The 27,859-nt window shown below is 39.7% G+C and overlaps 1 protein-coding gene across 2 annotated transcripts in view; it reads right to left on the reverse strand.

Annotated features, from left to right (window-relative positions):
• Positions 1 to 27,859, reverse strand: part of LOC102168948 (CD302 antigen) — a 119,533-nt gene that overhangs the window by 82,394 nt on the left and 9,280 nt on the right. For both annotated transcript variants that reach the window (XM_018063553.1, XM_018063538.1), the window contains exons 3-13: positions 25,958 to 26,128; positions 21,620 to 21,784; positions 17,794 to 17,904; positions 16,422 to 16,562; positions 13,816 to 14,010; positions 12,710 to 12,867; positions 9,534 to 9,644; positions 8,670 to 8,758; positions 8,352 to 8,521; positions 6,106 to 6,305; positions 4,522 to 4,664 (exon numbers count right to left, since the gene is read on the reverse strand). In XM_018063553.1, coding sequence (XP_017919042.1) covers positions 4,522 to 4,664; positions 6,106 to 6,305; positions 8,352 to 8,521; positions 8,670 to 8,758; positions 9,534 to 9,644; positions 12,710 to 12,867; positions 13,816 to 14,010; positions 16,422 to 16,562; positions 17,794 to 17,904; positions 21,620 to 21,784; positions 25,958 to 26,128 — 1,654 coding nt within the window. The remainder of the gene's footprint in view (positions 1 to 4,521; positions 4,665 to 6,105; positions 6,306 to 8,351; positions 8,522 to 8,669; positions 8,759 to 9,533; positions 9,645 to 12,709; positions 12,868 to 13,815; positions 14,011 to 16,421; positions 16,563 to 17,793; positions 17,905 to 21,619; positions 21,785 to 25,957; positions 26,129 to 27,859) is intronic.

The following is a 27,859-nucleotide window of genomic DNA, read 5'->3' on the forward strand; positions in this document are numbered from 1 at the left end:
ATAAAAAATGACAGCTAAAATAAAGAGGTCAAGTTTGTTTCCTCATATTTCATTTCTTTCTAAACCTTGTAGATTATTTATTTAGGCCTGAAGAATTTATGCAGAATTTTGTGTTTCCCTAAAGTAAGCACTGGGCTTCTCTTGCGGCTCAGATGGTAGTAAAGATTCTGCCTGTAAAGCAGAGACTTGGGTTCGATCCCTGGGTTGGGAAGATCCCCTGGAGAAGGGAATTGCAACCCACTCTAGTATTCTTGCCTGAAGAATTCCATAGACAGAGGAGCCTGGTGGGCTACAGTCCATGGCATTGGACTTGACTGAACAGCTAAGACACACACAAAGGAAGCATTAGATATTTTATCTTCTTTACACAATCAACAGTACAACCCGAAGATGATCAAAGATCATTTGCCATCTGCATTTACTCTATAGCGGTAGTCCCCAATATTTTTGGCACCAATGACTGATTTCATGGGAGACAATTTTTCCTCAGACTCGGGGCTGGGGGTAGAGAGGTGGTTTGGGGATGATTTAAATGCATTACATTTATTCTATACTTTATTTCTATTATTATTACATCAGCTCCACCTCAAATCATCAGGCATTAGATCGCAGAGGTTTGGGACCACTGCTCTATAGGCAGCTCCCACAGAAAACTCTTTAGACGTCTGTCTCCAACATTTCCACCGAGTCTGCTCTTAACTCCCCATCTTCCCTTAGAAACTTCTGCTTTCAACCCCATTTCTGCCTCCTCTGCTGCGTCTCAGTGAGCAGCCCCCTAGACAGCAGTTTGCCGCATGGTCCAAAATTTCTGATCTTTACTACTTTCTGAGATTGAACTTCATTTCAACCTAGATCTTTACAGCTTTCAGCTTTCCTTTCAAGGGATTTATTAATGTGTTATAAATATAGAAAATAATAGCTACTTGTGGGTTTTGGTGTGTTAAGAGGTGAAAAATATTTCCTCATTTGTAACCTATTTCTGCTTTGGCCTGATTTATTAGGCAGATAAAGAAAAGAAGAAAATTGGAAATCACATTAATCATTGCACACCTCTAATGTAGATTTAAAAAAAAAACTGAAGGAAGAAATGGGTAACTGAGGAATTAAATCTAACTGGAAATTTCTCTCTATATATAAATTCTTCCACTCCAAGTACTAAGGCTATGAGGTGAAGAAGACATTGCATGAAAGGTTACTGTGTATATCTGTGGTAAAATTTCTAACTCTCAATCAAATTTACTGCTGTATCTAGTTCCTAAGGAAAATAGCACCTGAGCAATAACTGCTAATAAACACAATTTGAAGGGAGTGCTTAGTCTGTAAAGCCTTCGATTTATATCCAAATCCATTCATGCCACTTCACTGGAGGTAGCGTACACAACAGCAGTTGCTCTGCAAACAAAGCTTTCTTCCCTAATCCTAAAGCTATTTTTGTTTTACAATGGCTTTCGCTGGTGGGCTGCTGTTAAGAGTTGCAAAGATCTTAGAGCCTCAGTGATTTGGTGCGCCCTGAAGCCTTTTCACTGAAATACAAACAGAGAGAAGTAGAGCAGTAATCTGACTTCACTCCTTGGCAGGCAAAACACAATTTGGACAATGGACATCTTGCTGAGAAAGGTCAATCCCTGCAATAAAAAGCTAAAGGTGTTCAAGGAATAAGCTTTAGAATCACTTTCTGATATAAATGGGCTTGTTTCCTTCCTTTTCTTCAAGCCATGGTTATAATATTAAATAGGTTTTAGAATATGTTGCCTAAGTATAGCATGAACAAATGACCTCTCATTAACAGAGCATGTATTAAGCAGACATTACGGTCTGTTTAATATGGCAGTATATCAGAGACTAGGATGAATATAAATACAATATGGTCCCTATGACTGAAAAGATTATGGCAATCTGTTGTTTCTTTGTGCTTTCTGTTTTCTTTTTTTAACTTTTTATTTTATATTGGGGCACAGCTGATCAACAATGTTGTGACAGTTTCAGGTGAACCACAAAGGGACTCAGCCATACATATACTTGTATTCATTTTCCCCCAAACTCCCCTCCCAACCAGGCTGCCACATAACACTGAGCAGCGTGCCCTGTGCTACACAGTAGGTCCTTAGTTATCCATTTTAAATATTGCACTGGACTTTATGCTTTGTTATTTTATTCCTTTATAATGTGCCGTATGGGCCTTTTCACCCATTAAATATTCGGTGGGTAATATACTCTTTACCGTTTTAAAAATTTATAAAATCTGTTTCTGAATATAATTTCCAGGTAAAATGAGGTATTTATTATGCTGTAATTTTTAAAAACCATTTCATCTCTTTACATCCCAGTTTTTATTTATAAACAGTTATAAACTCTGGTATTAAGCAGAGTTAATACTGGTTTTATTAAAATATTATTGTTTCTCTTTCAGAAATTAGGATAATTTAAGAAAATTTTTCAGTTACATAGATTGCATTATTTAGACTGGAGCTGTTTTTATGTTATGTATTCTTCCTCCTAACTCTTTTTATTCACCTCTCAACTGGAATATGTCTTTGAAATTTTTTTCAAGTGCACTTAGTCGCTCAGTCATGTCTGACTCTTGCGACTCCATAGACTGTAGCCTGCTAGGCTCCTCTGTCCACGGGATTCCCCAGGCAAGAATACCAGAATGGGTTGCCATTTCCTGCTCAAGGGGATCTTCCCAACCTAGGGATCAAACCCACGTCTTCTGCATTGCAGTCAGACTTTACCGACTGAGCTACAAGGGAAGACCTCATTTTCTCAAGTAGAGAGCATAAACAGTATCCATTACTACCTTCACAAACGAAAAATCCACTAAATTGGGAACTAAAATCAACACAATCAAACATTTACTACCTCAAAACTTTTCAGATCTCAATTTTTAAAATGGCTTCTTATAGTTAATGTCCTAGAGAAGGTGGCTAATCGGATTTTCTTGGTGTTTTGGTACCTGTTTTAGTTTTGCTGTTTTTTTTTTTTTTTTCTTTTTTTGAGTCAAAATGATCAGGAAAGTATTCACTAAGATATATTCTTATATCTTAGTGATTCTTTTCCATAATTTTACCTGGTATACCCTGAATACCAGGGTATAGATTACCTGAATATAGATTTATAAATTTCAGTCTTCTTTTCAAAGAGAGGGGGGAAAATAAATCATGAAGTAAAAGGCCTTCATACTCATGACTGCTCCAGAGCTTCAGAAAAAATTTCCTCCTATGATACCAACACTTGGCTCATATTTCTCCACATTATCCTTGAAGACATCAGGAAAACCAGTCAGGAATCCTCCTACATGCCATCAAAATTACAGCGGCTTATTGACTCCATCTTTGTAACATCTCAGACTACTTCCTTTACTGTCCCAGCTTACTGCCCATCTTCAATATAGTTTTCTACCAGAGGCGTTGCAATAGCTTTAGAATTAATTATTTTGCATCTACCCCGTGTCTGTCTCTCTCACGCACACACTTTGTTTTTGTTTAAATGCTTTTTGCTTATTAAGATTAAACTCCTTCCCGAGCAAGAAAGGACATTCCAATTTCATATACAAACTCCACTTTGTGGCGATGCTATAGGCTCCCTTTCCTTCACCATAACCGCATACTCTGGTCTCAGTTCCTTTGCTCATGTTCTGTTTTCCCTGGCCCTTTCTCCCATCTTACCCTTCAAATAGTCCCTGTTTAGAAAACCCGTTATGCATATTGATTCATTCCTGGCTGTGCGGGGTCTTCACCGCTCCCTGGGCCTTTCTCCAGTGGTGGTGAGCAGGGCTGGGGCTGCTCTAGCTGCAGTACACGGGCCTCTCACTGTAGCGGCTTCTCTTGCTGTGGAGCTCAGGCTTTGCTAGTTGTGGCACACGGGCTCAGTAGTTGCAGCTCCTGGGTTCCAGAGCACTGGCTAAATAGCTGTGGCACACAGGCTTAATTGCCCCCTGGCATGTGGCATTTTCTCAGGATCAGGGATCGAACCCTGCACTGGCAGGTGGATTCTTTACCACTGGGCCACCACGGAAGCCCCTGCCTTACTTTCTAAGAACCATCCTTCTTCGTAATATTTTCCCCAATTGTACCACCCAGAAACACTTCCTCCCTGCTCTAAATTCCCCTGGCCTCTCCTTATCTATGTTCCAGATTTTTCCACCATATTTTTATTACCCCCACTGTTGGACTTCATTACACTACACAAAGGGTGGTGACTCTGTCCCTCTATGCTCTGATCTCTCATAGCATCTTGCACGTAAAAATGTTTGATGTTGAATGACTGTTAAAATACTGAATGATCCTTTAGATAATAAAACATGTCAGTTCTGAATACCTGTTGTTTAGTTGCTAAGTCATGTCCTACTCTTTCACAGATCCCATGGATTGTAGCCTGCCAGGCTCCTTTGTCCATGGGATTTCCCAGGCAAGAATACTGGAGTGGGTTGCCATTTCCTTCTCCAGGGGGTTACATAGAGGATGTCAAATTTAGGATAGAAGATCTCACTCTAAAAGATCAGAACTGCTGCCTGAACATTACCTGAACTGTTCTGTTAAAAAGTGAAGAAACTCCTTTATTTCATCCATGTGACTGAAGCTAAGAAGGTGTCCTCCAAGCGCTTGGCAGAATCGCTCAGCTTCTTCCCAGTTTCTCTTTCTTACAATTCTTTCTCTATGAAATAGCTTAACAAAATATAATGTTAATTTGTTTTCTTATATTATCATAAAGTATTTATAACTTTAAAGTCAATCACAGTTGATTGTGTGGGTCTCTGAAACGGATTCTTAGAAGTGTAGTAGACTGAGGCAAAGGCACATACACTGTGACACAGACAGGTCCTGCTCAATGTGTCAACCAGAGGCCAGCACAGGCACCAGTCACTGTCACTGGAGGGATAACCTTCCTTAGCCAGGCTGGGGAACTGCTCTGACATGACACCATGTCCTCTTGCATTCCAAGAATCTTGAGAGATAAAATGAAGTAAGGTTATAAAGAATACACATGAATACTCTGGGAGTAGGTTTCTGCAAAGAAATGCGCTAATGGCAAATTTTGAACATAATAGACTGAGACCTGCCTAGGTACAGGACTACTTTTGATGAAGCAGAATCAAAGGGCAGACTGCACTGGTGTGTGAACATTTACAGAAGGTGGCAAAACAAAACTTGCCACTTTGGACTGTTCCTTTGGTTTGTGATGACTGATTTTATGCCAAATGAACCCCAGTCATTTCAAAAGTAGAAGAGGAGCAGATGACACAATGGTAGGCTGAATTACTGGTGCTGATTTTTCAGTCCCTGTGATATAGTTATACACTCTTGCCATCATGGCTTCCTGGTGGGCGAAGGATATGTCCCTGTGCCTTGATCTGGGGCTCAGCCATGTGACTTGCTGTGATCGATGGGATAGCAGTGAAGGAGAAGTGAGCAGAAGCCTAAAATATGTTGACCTGGGTTAGGATTGCACTTCCGCCTCCAGTAATTCAGTATGAGAAGAACAAGCCCCTGCTAGCTGCTCCTCCTTTGGCCTGACACTAGTTTGAAGAGCAGCAGACCCCAACTGATAGCCTGGAGGCCAGCACAGCTGACCCATACCTGAAAGCAGAGCTGACTGTTAAAGCCCAAATTCAATCATTCAAACTATCTGACCCAGAGATCTGTGAACATGAGACTACGTGTTGTTATAGCCACTGAATTTTGAGATAGTACGAAATTATGAAATAATTTCTTTGTGGGGACAGTTGGCTGATACGAATTCTAAAACAAATTCTTTGACTTGTAAGAAGTGACAGAACTCTTCACTTGACAACAATAATTAGAGGGATATGAGAATCATAAGCAAAGTATCACCATGGCATGTAGCTCATCCAACTTTCCAAAACAAAAGAACCCGAGGAAAGAGCCATTCTGACTCTGGCCCTGCTCCTTTGGGTAGTACATGAGTGTACATGGAAATGGGTTTTCTGACACAGAGTTCACTGATACTCTGACAAGGACTCTGTGCTCCTACACACTTTGGCAGGAGATGTATGTGTCTGCAGAGAAGCAGAGTTTGTGCAAGGACATGGACTAGGATAGGAGAGATGTGACTTCACTGAGGGACTGAATGAGAATATTACTTTACCTTATAACAAGAAAGACCTGAGGGGAAACTGTGCCAGCCTTCAGGACAGGGGTCTTCAGGCTTGGGGGCTGCTTTTTCGGGCTCAGAGCGTCCACTTATTTTCTTGCAAATTGAAAGTGCCCTGAAACTTCTGCAGTCTTTTACCTCCCACTTTCCAAGAGACTTTCCAGTAGCCATAACCACACACCCTCCTGGAGAAGCTGGGGTTGAATGGAAAAGTTTAACTGAAAGTTACATTAGAACATTTAAGTACAAACACTTTCTAGTCCCTACACTCCTCATTTGATTCAAGATGGCAGAAGAGAATAGGAAAGAAAATGGAGGAAATAAATGTACTTTCACAATAATAATGACGACAGTAATACAGAGATATGCTTACTACTTGCCGGGTACTATTCTAAGAGGATTAAATGAATTGATCCTCACATAGAGAGGATTCTATCGTCAAACTGAGGTACAGTGAGGATTAGTGATGTGTCCAAGGTCACATGTGAGTAAATGGTTGACCAGGAACTGAAATCCAGGCTGTGTGTGTGCAGAGCTGAACCCTAAACCACCACGATGCTCTGTATAATCTAAATTGTTTGTATTCGCCTAACAACTTCCAACAGTTTTTGAGAAACTTAGTAACCCTCAAAACAAAACACTCCCAGATTCAAATCCAAAGGAAGAGCTGGTTCAATAAAGGTAAAAGGAGGTGTGTGGTAACACTGATCTGTTCACTATTTATGTCAGCCAGAACTGTATTTACTCACTGCAACATTAAAAGATAGTTTGTATTGTCAGATCCATCTCCAGATGAAAAATGAGTGACTTCCCCACAATCATAGTGAGTGAGTGGTGAAGTCAGAACTGGGACCTGAATTTGCTAACAAAACACCACGCTCCCTTTCCCGTTGACTTCACACGGCTCACAATGGGCAAAGGACAAGAAGAGCATACATTGCAAAGGAATGAGGACGACTTCCATTCCATCACACAGAGAAGCCATACAGCCTCATGTCTCATGACACAGGGACAGCACGAGGAACAAGGAATTGGAAAAAACTGGGGAAAACAACACACCTGGGTGGGTGTGCTATCTTCCCCTAGTCTATCCTCTGCCATGGCTTGCCCAGTACAGACCAAACTGGCTGAATCTGGGAGTAAGAATATAGAGAGGACTTAAAGGCAGTCTTTCTGGCTACAGACTGAGAGAACAGCCATTATAGCTTACTTCCTGAACACTCTTTCAACCACTGAGGCTTATCCAGGAAGAATTTGACATTGACTCTGAAATATAACAGTGTCAATAAAAGAAAGCATGTGTTTTGTAGATTAGAACATTCTAATTTAAGATGAAATTTAACCAGGATCAGCACCTGTATCCTCCATGTTCCGCAAAGTAAAAAGACAACTTTGATATTATCAATACCACTCATATTTATATTGATGATCATATATTATAAATTTTGTGGGAATTCTCTATCTCAAATATTGTGTTTAACTATACATTCACATGCTCCAAGTTTTATGTTATAAAAATGGCCTTCATGATTCACTGTACAAAACATAAGAAAATATAAATAATTCAAAGGAAGAAAAGTCGAACGCTTCATAACTGCTCTCTCAAACAAAGTCAAAATCCTTTAAAAAGCATTGGTTTAGAAATCAGATCAGGATTTTAGCAGTTCAATAATCAGGTCACCTTTGTCAAGCAAATCACCTTTCTAAGCCCCCGTTTCCTCAATTCCTAAATCCAAAGAGAATTCTGAGGTTCAAATGTCCTGATTCTATGGCTCAATATGGTCAATGCTGTAGGCTAAAGAAGGATAAACTAACTTTCAGAACAAATAATTCATGGCCTCCTTAATTACCACCCTTTGAGAAGAAAAGAAATAAACACAATTCAACTTTGGAGAAAGAAGTTAAGCAGCAGAGAGGTGAAAATGTAAAGTGCTCATGATGAGACTTTCAGGTTCTGTTTGAGGAGTTATATGGAAAAGATGCTAAACTCACACTGACGGTTCTAGTTCTGTGCCATTAGATGGTGGTTTCTGAGAACCAAAATTTCCAGCTTTTACTGGGTAATCCCTGAGGATTTCATAGGGGAGGCATGGTCACTGCTTCCATTTACGGTTCCATAGAAAGACTAGTCCAGACGATCATCATCTCCTTCACATTCAAAGGTAAGTGAAGAATAGATCTGGGAGGAAAGCTGTCTCTCACATGACCGTATTCTACCACTTTAAGGCTAAGGCACCCACCTGGCTCGAAAAAATTCCAATTGGAAAAGGTCACAGCACGCTTTACTCCACCGACACTTGCCCAGCTATACTCTCCATTTGCATTTGTATCTCTCAGGCCAGTCCAGAAGTATTTTTCTGGAGACATGGTATGCTTTTTAATCATATCATTCAGGTATTCTTGCTCAAATCTATAAAATGAAAGTCAGATCAGTAGGTGTTTTTATAGTGACAGAACTACTATATAAATTGAAGATGAACTTTGTTTTTAAGGAAGATTATTTGGCAAAGGAGCCCAGAGTTAAAAGTTCACTGGTACGTGTTTACTGATGGTCACACCTGCTAGTTATAGTCAGATTGCAGTTGGTCCCAAAGGGGACCTCATCCTTGTAAATCTTGTAACAGGTCTCTCCATGTCTCTTCCAGCCCTAAATCAGAGGAAAAATATCATCACACTGTCTTCCGGAATTGGTGCCAAGCAAGGTTCTACTACACAGGTTAATATCTTACAACTAATGGAAATTAAGGACACGGCCAGGGAATTCATATACATGATGAGGGTCAGATATAAGTTCATGGATGACCTCCATAAGCTTGTGATCCCGTGTCAGACAGAAGGTATGTCTTAATTTTTTTACCCCAATGTCTTTCTCAGGCTTCCCAGGTGGCGCTAGTGGTAAAAAAAGCCTGCCTGCCAATGCCAGAGATGTGGGTTCTACCCCTGAGTTGGGAAGATCCCCTGCTGGAAGGCATGGCAACACACTCCAGTATTCTTGCCTAGAGAATCCTATGGACAGATAGCCTGGTGGGCTACAGTCCATGAGGTTGTAAAGAGTCGAACACAACTGAAGCGACTTAGCACAGCACAATGCCTAGCTCATTTTAAGAATGTAACAGTTGTTAGCCCAATTATTTTTGCACAAGAATAATATGAGTAGAAGTAAAAAAAATCAGCATTGAGAAGAGTAATCACATATATTCTTATAGAAATTCATGAATAGGTAATTCTTTTCCCTATAACTTTTTTTTTTCTCTTCTTTAGGAATACTGTGATTCACTGCCTTCTGGCTTGGTCTAATGTAAATGAACAGAAGCTAATAATTTCTTCTATTTTCCAAGTTTAAACTGTTTAAGTTCAGTTACCATCTCTAACCAAAAAGGTGTAATATTGCTTAGAAAAATTTACACAGGCATTTTACATACCTCATCTGGAGGACACATCTTATCAGATCTTGTGTCATTCAATTTTTCTCCCTTTTTCTTACACACATATTTAAGTTTTTCTTCACATGACTGGACCTTCCACTGACCGAGCTTTTAAAAAACAGAAAATCATTTCTTTCACAAGAGAAATTATTTTCCATATACTTAGAATTGGACTTATTTTAAATCAAGATAATTTTTTCTTACAACTATCAGGGAGGATGAGGGGGAGGAGGGAAAGGAGGAAAGGAAGGCAGAGAGAATGAATATAACTTAGCAATTAAACCTGAGAACATACTCCTAGAAAATGCTACCCAACAAGACTGGAAGCCTGTTACTTCAGCATCACCTCAAGGTCACAATGGGGATGCAGTTCATTTTCTTATAAGTGTAACAATAAAAACTATTAAAGGACACTTATACAGAAGTTGAAGAGAGAAGAACCCAGCCCACAAAGACTTGCCAGTGTTCTAATCTCCTTCCAGAGGACACAGCCAAGGTTTGTCTGTGAGTTAATACCTTTGGGGCAGGTCACTTAACCTCCCTGTCTCAGTCTCCTCACGTGTAAGATGATGGTGATCAGAATAACTGCTCTCTAAGAACTTTAGAATCAAAATTTTCTTCCAACTCCACTTCAGTCCAGATGTCAAATTTCTCTTTCAAATATGCTACTTAACATTTATTTTGCTTGAGTCACTTTGCTTTCCTTGAATGAAATTATAGAAAGTCACTTGTGATACAGGACAGTTTTGAACACCGGAAGCCATCTAGGTAAGCCACAATTTCACTGTGGCTTGTGGGACCTCATTTCAACCTTTGATACTCTTTTAAAGATATCCTGTGTATCCTTTTAAATACAGCATTAAATGTGACGTCCTTCTAAATTCAGCTTTATACCTTTCCAAAAACATCTTTTAAGATGATGCTGTGGAAGTGCTGCACTCAGTATGCCAGCAAATCTGGAAAACTCAGCAGTGGCCACAGAACTGGAAAAGGTCAGTTTTCATTCCAATCCCAAAGAAAGGCAATGCCAAAGAATGCTCAAACTACCGCACAATTGTACTTATCCCACACGCTAGTAAAGTAATGCTCAAAATTCTCCAAGCCAGGCTTCAACAGTACATGAACTGTGAATCTCCAGATGTTCAAGCTGGATTTAGAAAAGGCAGAGGAACCAGAGATCAAATTGCCAATGTCCATTTGATCACTGAAAAAGCAAGAGAGTTCCAGAAAAACATCGACTTTTGCTTTATTGACTACACCAAAACCTTTGACTGTGTGGATCATAACAAACTGGAAAATTCTTCAAGAGATGGGAATACCAGATCACCTGACCTGTCTCCTGAGAAATCTGTGTGCAGGTCAGGAAGCAACAGTTAGAACTGGACATGCAACAATAGACTGGTTCCAAATAGGGAAAGGAGTACATCAAGGCTGTATATTGTCACCCTGCTTATTTAACTTATATGCAGAGTACATCATGTGAAATGATGGGCTAGATGAAGCACAAGCTGGAATCAAGACTGCCAGGAGAAATATCAATAACCTCAGATATGCAGATGACACCACCCTTATGGCAGAAAGTGAAGAGGAACTAAAAAGCCTCTTGATGAAAGTGAAAGAGGAGAGTGAAAAAGTTGGTTTAAAACTCAACATTCAGAAAACAAAGATCATGGCATCTGGTCCCATCACTTCATGGGAGATAGATGGGGAAACAGTGGAAACAGTGGCCGACTTTATTTTTGGGGGCTCCAAAATCACTGCAGATGGTGATTGCAGCCATGAAATTAAAAGACGCTTACTCCTTGGGAGGAAAGTTATGAGCAACCGAGATAGCATATTCAAAAGCAGAGACATTACCAACAAAGGTCTGTCTAGTCAAGGGTATGCTTTTTCCAGTAGTCATGTATGGATGTGAGAGTTGGACTATAAAGAAAGCTGAGCACTGAAGAATTGGTGCTTTTGAACTGTGGTGTTGGAGAAGACTCTTGAGAGTCCCTTGGATTGCAAGGAGATCCAACCAGTCCATCCTAAGGAGATCAGTCCTCAATGTTTGTTGGAAGCACTGATGCTAAAGTTGAAACTCCAATACTTTGGTTACCCAATGCAAAGAACCAACTCATTGGAAAAGACCCTGATGCTGGGAAAGATTGAAGGTGGGAGGAGAAGGGGATGACAGAGAATGAGATAGTTGGATGACAATCACTGATGAGATAGACATGAGTTTGAGTAGGCTCTAGAAGTTGCTGATGGACAGGGAAGCCTGGAATGCTGCAGTCCATGGGGTTGCGAAGAGTCAGACATGACTGAACAACTGAACTGAACTGCAAAACATCTTTTCGAGTGAAACACTTCTAAACAGCCCTACAATTTCTTGCCTTCACTTAAGTTTCTCTAGAAGTTTGGGTAATATAATCAGCTTCCTAAACAGGAGTTCACAGGAAAGTGCTACAAATAAAAATATAGAGACTCTTGCATCCCTTTGGCTCAAGATTGCTTATCCTGTACATGAGACAGAGTGCTCAGGGCTGGTGCACTGGGATGACCCTGAGGGATGGGATAGGGAGGGGTTGCAGGAGGGAGGGTCAGGATAGGGAACACGTGTTCACAGATGGCTGATTCATGCGAATGTATGGCAAAAACCACCACAACATTGTAAAGTAATTAGCCTCCAATTAAAATTTAAAAAAAAGATTGCTTATCCTGGACTCTTAACTGAAGCATGCTCAATAAACAGTCATGAATTTTATAGCAGTAAGATGTTTATTGAGCCTAACTTTTAATAAAACCATTTTTTTCACTTCTCAAAGTGGGACTAATATAACACTTGACCTGAACACGAGGCAATGGGATTTTCCAGGTTACATTATCTGCTAAATATTACTGAAAGAAAGAAGCTTCTCAGAAACCATTTGGCGCAAGAATCTCAGGTCCAAAAGAGATTCTCTTGATCTCTTTCACACCAGGGCAGATACTCTTGGATAGGAATTGGATTGCTTCTTTAGTAATTGCTTTATTTACCTTTTCTCAGCAGTTACTAGAAAGATAATCTACAGTGCAATTACCTTTTATTTTCTTTCCTAGCTTAAATGCAAATATTCCAACAAAAATCACATTATTATAAGATTATCAGGTATAACAGTAAGGATATAAATAAATCCAAGGAGGTTTCCTACCTTTCCTGAATAGGAAACGCAGTTGGGAGTCTCATTATAGGGAACACGTGGCTCATTCTCATCCCAGTAAGTTAGAGTAACTTCAGTACCATCTGACCACTGAAATAGGGCTGGTGTGTTTATATTCCTAAGGCCTGTCCACGTTTCCCCTTCGGCATCTAAAAGAAGAATGTTTTGTTTGCTTACTCAGTCACATACTTCCACATGGAAACTACTGCTGATTTTTACATTTTGATAAGGGGTGTTAGCAGCCTTGATGGTATTTCTTTTTCTTTTAATTCAGAAAAGTGGTATTCCTAATTAGCTTGTAAAAATGTTGATATGTTAGGCTGGCCTGATGACAAGGGCTTTTCAGGTCACTTATGCAGGCAGTGTATATAGGCGGAACAGCTAGATGTACTACGATCTGTAGTCTGGGTGTTCCTGAAACCTGGTTTAGATAAACCTTGCTTTACGAGAAATAATGAAATTCTACTAAGACAGTCATAGATATTCCAGTTAGAATAAGAATATTGTTCATCACTGAATGACTGTACTGCTTTTGCCAGGTAAAACAACTGGCACCACGCTGGCACAGACTATAGGTATCTGAAAGTGAAAAGTGAAAGTGAAATCACTCAGTTGTGCTATTACTATGGGTGAATCGTAGGAGATCTTAATACTGGCTCTCTGGTGTTTTGTTCATTTTTTAGCTTCCAAATAATTATAAGCGTGAGGTAATCATCACTTAGGTGTCAGGAGGGATTTAAATAGCATTTAGCTTTTGAGAAGAGGGAAATTATTCAGTCAGTGGTTGTACTGTCAGGTTGGTAGCCGATTGCTATATGCAACTATTTAAAATCATGAATCAATTAAAATGAAATGAAAGCAAAAATTCAATTCTGCAGTCACTCTTACATTTCTAGGGTTCAAAAGCCACAAGTGGTTGGTGGTTATTGAATGACAGTACAGATTTTCTGCCAGTTCCATCACGGCAGAAAATTCTTCTGGATAATACTGATGTACAGGATCAAACTGTTAGGTTTTCATTCTCTCTAAGAGTTTGAAAACAGGGATACTTTAAAATGTTTTAAACCTCTTTTTAAGAGGATATCTTAAAAACTTACCCCCATTATGAAGTTTTGTGACAACTACCTCCATATCTGCTAAAGAATGAATGCTGATGAGGTCACTGCTGAAGGTTTGGCATGTCGTATGCGCCTTATCCCAGGTGTCACTTTCATTGACCAGCAGATAGCAAAAGCCATCATTTGGCACCCAGTCTGCAGCATCACAGTGGGTATCTGAGTATGTCCACACATCTGGAGGAAAAGAAGCTATTTATATTCCAGTAAAGATACATCTATTTTGAATCAATAACATTGCAAATTCTTTCCTGAATCATAAGGCTTCTGGAAAACTGAAGAATGGGATTTTAGATGGTACAGTGACATGAATTTATGCAGTGCACAGCATCATAAGAGTGACTGCAGGGATTCAGACAATAATGTGACTTTAGAGTGATACAAATTTGCTACATGGCTGGCTATAGACTATTTATAGACGGATTTCCCTGAGTCCTAGTAGACAGAAGAAAAGTGTGGGGTAAGTCAGTAGTTGACAAATCTCTTCCTGGGTATGGGATTTGTGACGCTCCTCCCCAGTCTCTGCCTTTGAGAGATTATAAAGTTAAGCTTCCTTTTAAGGTATGGTCAGCTTAGCGAGGGAATGTACATTTGTGCTCATAGCTGAACAAACAAGGAGAGATTTAAGGAACATAATAAAACATTTATTCACTTCACATCCAAGAAATGGCATCAGTGGAGGGAAAGAGCAAAGCGCATCTCTGGACCTCTTCTTTCCTGCCCTCTACTAGTCCTACAGGCCTCATGGAATGAGGGATACTTTGTCTTGACTATAATAAAATTTAGCCAAGTGATAGTCAAAAAGATTAGAGAAAAAGAGTGAGGTATAAACCATAAAGAATACGTCAACCCCTCTTAACAGAACTAGAAAGTAGTTCAGCTATTCAGGCTTCATGGATTTGGACCATTCGGAATATTTGTTATAAGAAAACACATCTTCAAAATGTGGACAGTGTGTTTTTTACTAAAGAATAAAATCAGGTTCCGCTTCTCACACTCGTAAAATAACTCGATTAACTTTAAGGTTCTGAAATAGCACTTATTATTATTATATTTTACAATTATAATAAAGGAACAGAGGGGAAAACATTCACAATTGAACTTAAAATAATTATTTTGATATTATAGTCCTTGTCTCTATGAATACATATTTTTACAAGATTACAATGATAAGTAAACATATGATTTTGTTCTGCTCTTTGTATTTTTCTGCTGGCACAGTTATTTTAATAAATGCATTTGTTCAATCATGTGGAAACATCATGATTTACTTAATAATTGCTACTAAAGGATATTTATTTGATCTATAATCAGTCACCCTGGTCTATTTTCACTGGTGCTGTCCTTTCTGCTATGCCTTTTGTTGTATGGACTAAATTTGGTTTGAATCAACTTGGAAGATGACTGTTCATTTTCCCCTATTATTTTTTAATCTTAAAAGAACAGCTTTATGCTCCTATTTGGATGATAAGAAATTTTATGCTTTATTCTCTTCCCTCAACATTCTTTAAAGCACAAGACAATTTAAAACCTCTTCTCCCAGTTTTAGGTACTCAATGAGGATTTAATCAAATACCGGGTATATGGTGGGCCCCCAGCAAGACAATAAGGGTATTTCTCTCCTCCATTCTTTTGAACACTTCTCAAACTTTTCTGGACCTTGGAAGTTTCAGCTGTCCTGTGTCTCTCTTACTCCCAAACTCCCTGGGAAAAAACACCTCTGTGCACATAATTTGTCCATCTACACCTCTCCTTTCTACCTCATTTGTTAGAATCAGCCTGGTAAAGCAGAGAGGTTGGTGGGCATTATAGGGTAATTCCTATGTCCATCATTTTTCACTCCCAATAGGGGCAGGTCATATATAAGACCTCTCCTTAGAGTGTGGCTCTCAAACTTAAGCGTGTATCAGAATCACCCAAAAGGCTTTTTTCCTTTTCTCAAAGCAACTTTTTTTTTTTTTTAATCCAGAGTCTTAAAAAAAAAATTCATGTATGTATTTGGCTGTGGCAGGTCTTAGTTGCAGCACGTGGGACCTTCCTTGGGTAACACAGGATCTTTTGTTGGAACGCACAGATTCTCTAGTTGTGGTGTGTGGGTTTAGCTGCTCCATGGCACGTGTGAGCTCAGTTCCCCACCCAGGGATCAAAACTGGGTCTCCTGCATTGGGAAGCAGATTCTTCACCACCCAACCACCAGGGAAGCCCCTAGAAGCACAGGTTGGGGATCCCCATCCTCAGAGTATCTCATTTAGTAAATATGGGTATGTCCTAAGAATCTGCATTTCTCACAGGTACAGGTACAGCTCATGCTCTTGGTCTGAGGAACCACTGCTCCAGAGAAAGAACAGCCACCTGTGAAGAGAACTACATTTCCTATCTAGAATACCTCTGCCTTCTTCCGGGCATATAGCAAGCTAAAGCTTTATTCCCGTATAGTTTATAATATCTAACCATAGGGTCAATATCAAATACCTTCCTGCATCGGCAGTATCAGGTGAAGGAAAGGGGGAAATAGGTATCTGAAGTGGATTTGCTTGATTTCACAAAACTAATTTTGAGACCTTTGTCGGAGGCAGTGAGAAAGGTACCTGTCAACTCCACTGTGCTATTTAACAGTTTCTCACAGACGTAGGGCAGTCGAGCCTCGCAGGAAAAACTCTGCCACAGACCTGAATCGGCATCCATTCTTGCACAGCTTGATCTGCCAATGGTAGGTGTCATCAGCACATCTGAAATGGCAAGATTTTCAGAGTTAAAAGAAGGTTAGGGCAAGGGTGGTGGTTAGAAAAAATAATTTGCATTCTTAACTTTATTTATTGGAACTCATGAAATAGTTAAAACTTTTAACTACATTGAGATGTATAAGCTGCAATAGACAATCACATGTTTATATCTTCTTAAATATAGGACACAGGATTAGAAATATTCTGATATGTTGTAGCTAGTTTAAAAAACCAAACCCAAAATCAAACCTCTGCCCCTAACCAATCTGCCTGTCATATCCTGTGGTCAGTAGTTCTTAATTTGCTACCCTACCCAATAAAAATGCTAATTTATGATTCTACTATGCCTTTAAGGCTTTAAGATTAAATTATCTTTAAAGATTCTACTTACTGAGATAATAGAGAATTTATTTACTAAGAAAATTCTATTAACTGAAATGCCAATGTATTGGTATTTTATTGCACTTATCTCGTTTTTATTATATGTATGTAGAATACTTTGGTAGTGAAGTTAGTGTTAACTTTTACACTCTACATTTATCAGAAGCCTACGATTTTATTTTTTAAAAAGATATCTAAACCTTTTGGGGGGAGGGTAAAGACCTTTTGACTAACTAGGGTTTTGTTTTATTTACTATAAAATTTTCTTAAGGATATTTATTTGTATATGAAAATATAACCATTATGTTGTCAGTACTTGGGTGCTGCAGTGGAAGACTTCAGGAGTTTGAGAATGAGGAATTATTTCCACTGGATGGCATCACCAACTCAATGGACATGAGTTTAAGCATGCTCCAGGAGTAAGTGATGGACAGGGAAGCCTGGTGTGCTACAGTCCATGGGGTCTCTAAGAGTCAGACACAACTAAGCAACTGAACTGACTTATTTCCATATTAGAGTTAAGCTGCAGATGAAATGCAATATGGGTCAGTCACGGACATGTCAAGTCCTCTCAGGGACACAGAAAGCTTCCTGGGCCATGGAGTGGGGCTCTTTCTGCTCCTACCTAAAAATGCAGGGTCACTCTAAGGATTAGGGACAAATGCTCAGTTGCCCATGGTGGGGGTCAACTTGGCTATAATGGAATCACAATAAAGAAAGGTTCAGGGAAAAAAATTCTTCTGAGAGTTTGAAATTTGTATAAGCTCTGAGCGAGTGGGAAGGTGTTTTTTTTGTTGTTGTTTGTTTGTTTGTTTTTTGAAGTTTATGCTTTGTAAATGGAAGAGCAGGCAGTTACCTGGGTCCCAGTTGAGAAAGTTTAACGGCTTGTGGTCTGACCATTCCCAGCCTCTAGCAGAGTACAGCTGATTTAGACCAATCCAGAAAATTCTAGCAATGCCTTCTTTTCCTGTAAGAATTACACAGGTTTAAAAAGTGAAAAAATTATGTGTTATTAATAACCCAGACTTAAGTTTATACTACTAGCAAAAACATCTGCAGGTCTTGATTATAAGGCAGGATCCCTGTAGGAGACTGAGTATCCAACAAAGGCAGGTGATGCTGACAGGCAACAAAACTTCTATCTATTGAGAAACCCAAAGGCTGCTAAGTTAACCCATTCAGCTTCTCCATTAGCTTGTCCAGTACTTCCATGGTTGTATGGGTCCATGTGTATTGAAAAAAGATAGGATGAAGATTCTGGGAAGAAGATGGTAGGAACAGAGGACCAATTATCACTCCAGTGAGAAATAAATATGAGGTTAAGAGTGAAATATAAGGATACACTGTGCTTTCCAGGAGCTTCACTGTGAAAGATAGATGATTAGAGGTCCCTGAGAAGGACAGAGCCACAGGACATTTGACTCCCAAACAAAATCTAGTGAATACGAGCAAACCGAATCCCCCACTGGTAGGCCCCTTGTATTAGTAAAACAAAATCAAAATAAACTAATTAGGTGCAGGGCAGGCACAGAGAAGAAAGAATGCTCTTTTAGACTATGTGGGATTTATCTTCAAGAGGGATGATCCTACTTTATTTCTGTCAGCAAATTTCCTAGTCCCATTCAGCCACTAGCTACCAAACCCAGAGGTCATTTGGGAATAACATTGCCCACTATCTTTGTGTCTGTGCAACTCTTATTTCCCTGACTAGATCAAGCACTTTGATCACAAATTTCAGATTCACTTTTGTGTGTGTGTTGTATGTTCAGTTGCTCAGTCGTGTCTGACTCTGCGACCCCATGGACCATAGCCTGCCAGGCTTCTCTGTCTGTGGAATTTTCCAGGCAAGAATACTGGAGCAGGTTGCCATTCCCTTCTCCAGGGGATCTTCCCAATCCAGGGATGAAACCCACATCTCTTGTGTCTCCTGCATTGGCAGGCAGGTTCTTTACCACTGGCACCACCTGGGAAGCCCTTTTGCGGGCCTCACTATTTCCAGTCCACTGTTTACACCTGCTAGTTTTTAGGGAAGGGACACAGTATTATCAGAAATTTCAAGAAATGCTTCAGATTTGGTTACTCTGAGTTTCAGATGTCAAAGTACGCTTTCTTAGGTCTTAGGAAATCAGCAATCATAATTAGGCATATTGAGCACTCACAGTGAAAGAGAAGCTTGGAAAATTGGAAAGGACTGCACATCTGACATTACTGATAAGCAAAAAATTGTGGGGAGTGTGTGGCCAGGGACACAACTGAATTCATTAACTCATTATCTCTCTTTTACTTGTTATTAAAGAAAATTGATGCATAAAGAAATCCTGCAACATTTATTCCTTCAAATGCATCATCAGACTGTTTGGATTGGTGTTGACAGTCACACTTTGACAACTTTTTCCCTCACAGAAGCCATTAGCTTCCAAATGTCAGTATTCTGGGAGACAAATTTATTGGCACTTTTAATTCTTTCTCAACAGTATTTTTTGTAAGTTTTCAGCGGGTTCTGGAATAGAATTCCATTGCCTAACAGTAGCCAAAATTTTGTTTCTTTGACAGATTTCCATTCAAGAGATCTGATTATTCAAGTTCTGAATAACACAAGAAAGGGTTAAAAGAATAAGAAAGAGATCTGAATAAAGTTTAAGCCAAAAACCATGACAGAAGACCAGCAGACTTTTTTTTGTGGTTACGCTGTTTTATAACATAAGTTTCATGTGTGCAACATTATATTTCAACTTCTATGTTTGGTGGTGTGGTCACCACCAAACTTTAGTTTCCATCTGTTCCTATATAGTTGACTTCTTTTAGCCACTTCACCACTTTTAGCCATTTCACCCACTTCTCTTCCTGCTTCTCATCTTATAACCGTTATTCTGTTCTCTATGTTTTTGTTTTGCTTGTTTATGTATTTGTTTACTTAAATATATCACATGAGTAAAACCATACAGTACTTGTCTTTATATGTCTGACTAATTTCACACAACACAACACTCTCAAGGTCTCTCCATGATGTTTTTCATAGAAATAGAACAAAATTTTATACAAACAAGATTCATATGGAACAACAAAACACCTCAAATAAGCAAAGCAATCCTGAGAAAAAAAACAAAGCTGGAGGTAACCACTCCCTGATTTCAAATTATATCACAAAGCTAGAGTAATTAAAACAGTATAGTACTGGCAGGAAAAACAGACATACAGATCAAAAGAACATAATTGAGAGCTCAGAAATATAGCCATGCATATATGGGCAACTGATTTATAACAACGAACATACAATGGAGAAAGGACAGTCCTTTCAATAAATGGTATTGGGAAAACTGGATACTGCCATGTGCAAAAGAATGAAACCAGACCACTGTCTTGTACCATATTAAAAAATCAGCTCAAAATGGATTCAAAATTTGAATCTATGACCTGAAACCATAAAGCTCCTAGGAGAAAACATAGGCAGTATGTTCTCTGACATCAGTCTTAGAATGTTTCTGGATATTTTTCCTTAGACAAAAGAAGCAAAAGCATAAGTAAACAAACTCGCCTATATAAATCCAGAATGCTTCTGCACAGCAAAGGAAACTATCAACCCAACAAAGGAACCTACCAATGTGAGAAGATATTTGCATATCTTTTATGCTATAAGGGGTTAATATTCAAAATATACAAAGAACTCATACATTTCAAAAACAAAAAAACAAACAACCCAATTTAAAAGTGGGCATAGGATCTGAATTGACATTGTTCCAAAGAAGACATATAGATGGCCAACAAACATATGAAAGATTTTGACATCACTAGTTATTAGGGAAGTGCAAATCAAAACTACAATGAGACATCACCTCATACATGTTATCAAATGGGCAAGAAACAAAAAATGTTGGAGAAGATGTAGAGAAAAGGAAAGCCTCATACATGGTGGGTGGGCATGTAAAAGTCCAGTAGGTTTTTAAGGATGAAAACAAAGAAAGGTATGTAAGAGGAGTAAGTACTACAGTAATGAAGTAAGGGTTCTGGAGTTATATATATGTTGAAATTCAAATTCCAATTCTGATACTTCATAGTATCAGAAAAACACGGGTTTGAACCATGCTGGTCCACTTACATGCCAACTCTTTTCACTGAATACACACTACAGAACTATACAATCTACAGCTGGTTGAGTCCATGGATGTAGAACTGCATTCATTTATTCAAACATGAAGTTTTTTACTGAGGTGATCTACTTCGACCCAACAATCTTCTCCACTCCTCAAATTCTCTCCTGGTCAATGTTCAAAGTGTTTAATGTTCACCTTGTTTCAGATCCTTTCATTTAGGCTTCAGTTAGCAGTTTAATCTTGCTACCTCACCTCGTTTTCTGAATATTTACCTCTCTTGGTCTTTATCATGAGATGCATTTTCAATGGACTGAATATTATATTCAGTATTTTTTTACTTGAGGGCTTTGGTGTTAAATCCCAGGAAAAGACAGAGAAATATAGAAGAAAACAACATACCTAGACATGAAAACAGAAGACAACACCTTTACCATCTCAGCAATTTGCTCTACCACAGCAACCAAAACCTACTTTGTTTTCTTTTTATTTTTTTATTGAAGGATAATTGCTTTACATAATTTTGTTATTTTCTGTCAAACCTCAACATGAATCAGCCATAAGTATACATATATCCCCTCTCTTTAAACCTACCTTTAAGATAAGTTAACTCAGCAGCATTGTTGATGCTCAGTAAGTCAGCTCCTTGATTCTGACATGAAACGTAAGCTTCCTTCCAAGAAAGAGTTGCCTGAATATTAAATTGGTAGCAACTTCCAGTCTCTTCATTCTTTTCCCAATTATCTTCACAGCCACTTTCTGTTGATAAAAAGATATGTCAGTGATCATAAAATAAGGGCATAATGTTGTCTATTACTTAGAGTACTCACAAATACTGCCATTCAATTTGCATACTCTTAAGATATGCTAAGATTGAGGCTGTCATTGCTCTATTAGACAATATTTTGATTCTTTGGTTAGATGAAAAAACCAAACAGGACAGGAAATGACTTAGACTAGTTAAAGCTTCCATGCTGCTTCTAGCTTCTACTCTCCTTCTATATAGCCCTATTGATTATAATGTCACATTTTAGCCCACACCTACCCTCTGCCTAAAAACAGGAGTCTTCAACTGTGTTCAACCCCTCAGCTCACTTGAAGATGGTATCAGACTAAAGAGGGGTTTGCCCATGTTCTGCAGCGAAACCACTGAACCTGTTTGCATATGTGTGTGTTTCCTGTTGCTACTGCTAAGTCGCTTCAGTCATGTCCATGTGTGTGTTTAGACAATGCTTAAGTGCCTAAGATTTAACGCATCAGTTCAGTTCAGTCGCTCAGTCGTGTCTGACTCTTTGCAACTCCATGAATCGCAGCACACCAGGCCTCCCTGTCCATCACCAACTCCCGGAGTTCACTCAGACTCGCATCCATTGAGTCAGTGATGCCATCCAGCCATCTCATCCTCTGCCATCCCCTTCTTCTCCTGCCCACAATCCCTCCCAGCATCAGAGTCTTTTCCAATGAGTCAACTCTTCCCATGAGGTGGTCAAAGTACTGGAGTTTCAGCTTTAGCATCATTCCTTCCAAAGAAATCCCAGGGTTGATCTCCTTCAGAATGGACTGGTTGGATCTCCTTGCAGTCCAAGGGACTCTCAAGAGTCTTCTCCAACACCACAGTTCAAAAGCATCAATTCTTCGGCGCTCAGCCTTCTTCACAGTCCAACTCTCACATCCATACCTGACTACTGGAAAAACCATACCCTTGACTAGACGGACGTTAGTCGGCAAAGTAATGTCTCTGCTTTTGAATATGCTATCTCGGTTGCTCATAACTTTTCTTCCAAGGAGTAAGTGTCTTTTAACTTCATGGCTGCAATCACCATCTGCAGTGATTTTGGAGCCCCCAAAAATAAAGTCTGCCACTGTTTCCACTGTTTCCCCATCTATTTTCCCATGGAGCGATGGGACCAGATGCCATGATCTTCGTTTTCTGAATGTTGAGCTTTAAGCCAACTTTATCACTCTCCTCTTTCACTTTCATCAAGAGGCTTTTTAGTTCCTCTTCACTCTCTGCCATAAGGGTGGTGTCATCTGCATATCTGAGGTTATTGCTATTTCTCCCGGTAGTGATACCTTATTTGCGAAACTCAGTCTAGTTTCTCCTTGTATTTTAAAAGATGATGTAATATATGACTAATATTACAGAACTAACATTATATATGCACTATATGTCTATATGTACATATGTGTGCTTGCGCGTGTGTGTGCTCAGTCATGTCTGACTCTTTGTGACCCCCATGGACTGTAGCCCACCAGGCTCCTCTACTCAGTAATTTTCCAGGCAAGAATACTGGAGTAGTTGCCATTTCCTCCTCCAGGGGATCTTCCCAACCAGGCGATCAAACCCATGTCTCTTGTGTCTCCTGCATTGGCAGGCAGATTCTTTACCACTAGCGCCACCTGGGAAGACTATATATATATATGTATATATAAATATACATGTACAATGTGAACATCATTTTTCTTCAACAAATATCTAAAGAACATGCATAACTTCAGACAAAGAACCTTCAAGCTCTTTCCAGGACAGATATGCAGGTCTTGATACAACTAGTTCAAAAATATACTCAGGGCCTCCATGTGCTCCCAACAAGAAGGAAAACCCAACAGAGCTTACATTAAGTGTATCCCTGGCTTCACATGGGTTCTTCCAAAGGGTCTCCCATAACCAGTTATACTTATGGACCCTCAAGCGGGAAGGTCCCTTAGAGATCATTGTGTGTAATGTCTTCATTTCACAGACAGGAACAAGGATCTAGGGACATTAGCAGCAGAGCTATAACCAGAGTACAGTTGTCTAACTCTGGTGTTGTTGATCTTCTGAATGGCATACACTGCTCCTTCAGCCACTTCTGAATGTCCTAAACCACAGTAGAGGTGACATTTGGTAAAAAGAAAGTAGGTGGATTTGCAGTGCATTACCGAAAGGTTCTTTTTTATCACTAAGGCAAAACACTTGTAATTCTGGAAGATTTCAGCAGGCTGGCAATGTGTCATTTGCTATAAAATACAACCTCTATGGTTTAGCAGTCCTCAGGTTTGAGAAACTCACAATCTCACTTCTGTAGAAAGGGAGGCACATGAATGCACTGACAACCCCCTCTTTCATCCAAAGTAGGCTAAAGGCACCAAGACACATGTCAGTCAAGGCAGCAAGGTGGAATGGGATGGGGAATGAACAAGGTGGAACAAGGTGGAACACACTGGGAAATGAAGGTCAGAATCCTGGGAGATCTACCAGGCTCCACACAAATACGGTCTGACACTGACAGGCTATTTCATCAATCTAGGTCTGCCACTTCTTACCTGAGAAATGAGGGTTTGCTCTGAATAAGGTCTAAGCCTCTCCACAATCCCTAAAGTTTCTGATCCAGACTCTGTGCTAGGCTAAGTCGCTTCAGTCATGTCCAACTCTTTGCTAACCCTAAGAACTGTAGACCGCCAGGCTCCTCTGTCCACGATTCTCCAGACAAGAATACTGGAATGGGTGCCCTCCTCCAAGGGATCTTCCCGACCCAGGGATCAAACCTGTGTCTCCTATGGCCCCTGCATTACAGGCAGATTCTTTACCACAGAGCCGCTGGGGAAGCCCACGATCCAGACTATGGTAAGACTGAAATACAATCGGTGCCTGATTGACCGAACCCAGCTTGTCATCAATTATAGGTGGAGTAAATATTGGCTTTTTATCTTTCAGTAAGTTCTCAGTGCTGAAAAGCCTTTGCCTCTACCCAGAAAAGTAATTCTTAAAGTGTGGTCCCCAGACCATCATCAGCATCATCTGGGAACTCACTAAACTGCAAAGTTTTGGATACCATTCAAAATCTACCAAATTACAATTTCTGGAGGTTGGTCCCAGAAATTTATATTGTAACAAACTCTCAAAATAATTCTGTTACAACCTGAAGTTTGAGAATGATTGGCTTGACATAATCTCTTCAATTTGCTTAGGACTCTACATTTTGAAGCTCAGCTTCTGTTAAGGAGAGATCAGCATTACTAATTTCATCAGACTGGCTACTGAACAAGGCAGGATAATGTAGTTGTTTGAGGCAAGGACACCAGAGCTGAATTTGAATCCTAGCTCTGAAACTTATTATCTATGTAACCTTAGGCAATTGATTTAACTCTCCTGTGCCTCACTTTGCTCATCTGTAATATGGGGACATGGGCTTCCCAGATGTCTTGGTGGTAAAGAATCCACCTGCCAATGCAGGAGAGCCAAGTTCCACCCCTGGGTTGGGAATATCAACTGGAGAAGGAAAAGCAACCTACTCTAGTACTCTTTCCTGGAAAATTCCATGAACAGAGGAACCTGGAGGGCTACAGTCTAGGGGGTCACAAAACAGTCTGACAGGACTTAGCAACAACAACAAAATGAGAATAAATAATAGTACCTACCTTATAAAACTGTGTACAGAGTAAATGAGTTAATAAAGGTTAAGTACTTAGACCAGCACCTGCTACTTGGCAGGGCCAAGAGAGAACCATTGCTACTATGAGTAATAACCATTACTATTACTGGAGCTTTTTCCTTTCTGTTTACTGTTGATGCTTTTAACTTATTGCCCATTAAAAAATATTTCTTAATTTTGAGACTGATCTATTAAGGCCAGTAGCAATTTCCTGACTGCTCCTGGCAATAGCCAGGAAGTGGCCTGGTCCTCTTCCTGAAGTATCCGTGGTACAGCAGACTTCCTCATCATCTGCCTTCAGTGACAGCATCCTGTCTTGGTTCTCTTCCTGGCTCACTTCTAAAAGTAAGTTCTTAGCTATACACAACTTCCCTGTCTTTCCTCAAATTCACACTCCTTCTCTAGGATATCTATTGCTGTCATTTTTGAGTAATCATGGACTCTTCCCTCTCCCCGTTTCCACATAGGAACAGTATCCTTTTCTTTCCACCTACAAAGTTCACCAGCCCATACATACCTGGTTGTAAGCAGATGCCCCACTTCTGATCATATTCATAATTTAAGGTGGTTGCACACCATGGCCCACTGCGATCTCCATCAAAAATGCACTCATGATGCCAGGTCCCATTAACTAAGAAGGGAAATTCACAAGGTCTCCCAAAAGAGTTCCCATCTCTAGTATAGATTTCTGTGGGTTGGAGAGAAAGTGGAGGAAAGAAGAGTTAAAAACTAGATAATCAGCTTTAGTTAACTACCTTCTAAAACCGTTTTGAAAGATGTTTTCATACTTATGAGAACCCAGTATCTAGGTGGGCTGCACCATGTGGCAATTCAGAGCATGGATGCTGGCTCCCTCACTGACCAACTGTGTGGCTGTGGGCAAGCTCTCCAACCTCCATCAGTCTCAGTTTCTGCATTTGAAAATTAGGAATAATGATACCAGCTCATAGGGTTGTTCATGACATTCGGTGAGATGATCAGGTAAAGCTTCATTTATTGTGATGTGATGAGGAGCTAAAAGATCCTGGCTTTATAATGTAAGGATAAACTGACTACTCTGGATGGCAGAGAGTCACCAAAAGGGGTGTCTGCTTGAGAGGAAACCTAAATTCTATTTCCTTTAGTAAGAGTGAGGCCAGCAAAATGCCTTGGAATCACTGAGGCTGGGTGCGGGCTTTGAAACCAAATGTGGAGTTGGAGAGGTGCACAAACAGCTACATTGTTGCAGACTGGTGGTGGAATCAAAGCTGAGGGTTTTGAGGAAGTAGGAGAAAAGGCTGCTGAGTTTCTCAGCAGTCTCTTGGAGAGGGATAGGACGTGGTAATTCAGGTTATGAAAGAAGAACCAGAGTCAGCAGGGCAGTCATGGAACCAGTGGGTGGCCAGCAAGGTAGCAGAACTAGCCTTTCCTGTTAACAATTTTCCCCTGGTACATGGAGAGGAACTGAAAAACAATTCCAACCTCAAATATACCTGGAAATGCTAGAAGAAGTGCTAAATACTTATGTTGGTAACAGTTCCTTTGGAGAGGTATCTTATAGAACAGCTAACCCTATAACTATTTCGGTCACCTTTTTCCATAATTTGTTTAAAACCATGGTTGATAGGTAGAGAATAATAATCAGATTTCATCATCATTTACTATGCTAGTTGGGTCCCTCAAAATGTCTCATAGATTTGCTTAAAAGGGTGTTTAAGATAGAATTTGATTCCACTTCTTTATTATTCTCAATTGCTTGTTTAACTGAAATGTGAGGCTTAACAGTTTAGAATGTATTAAGCAGCAGTACAGGAAAATAATGTAGATGTTTTTACAATCTTTTAAGGATTTTGGTTTTGTTTTCTGACACATAAATGGTTTTGAACAGTATACTTTGGTTAAAGAGCAATTTGACCTTATCTACCTTTTATTTTTAACCATAACAAAACTCCCAATAGCACATGACTGATTTCTCTTCCCATATCACAGCACTTAAAAGGAGAGCCCATGAGCACAATGACTATGATTTGTAGAATCATGAGGGTTTTTTTTTTCAAACTTGTAAAAGTGCTGTCACTTGCTCTTTCCCACAAGCCCACAAGATCAGTGGGGCAAGTATTACACTTGTTTGTGAAATCCCCGTTTTTGCAGAGTCGTGAAGTGAAACATTTAGTCATTCAGCTGTGACAGGGATCAGAACTGGCTCTCTCCTTGAGTCCTTGACATATAAAGACAACGTGTGATATCAACGGCTGCCTTCTCAGGCTTCAAGTTAGTGTCATAGCTCAAAGCTGGGCTTCAGTTAAAAAGCTCTCCTGTTCACAATACATTTTGAAGAATGATAAGCATATAACAACCACCACACAGCAGCAGCTAAATTATGCTAATTATTCACTAAGACTTTTATTCTTACACATTCTTTGATGTTATTGGACCTCTT

This window comes from Capra hircus, chromosome 2 (genome assembly GCF_001704415.2).
Source record: "Capra hircus breed San Clemente chromosome 2, ASM170441v1, whole genome shotgun sequence".
NCBI classification, from domain to species: Eukaryota; Metazoa; Chordata; class Mammalia; order Artiodactyla; family Bovidae; genus Capra; species Capra hircus.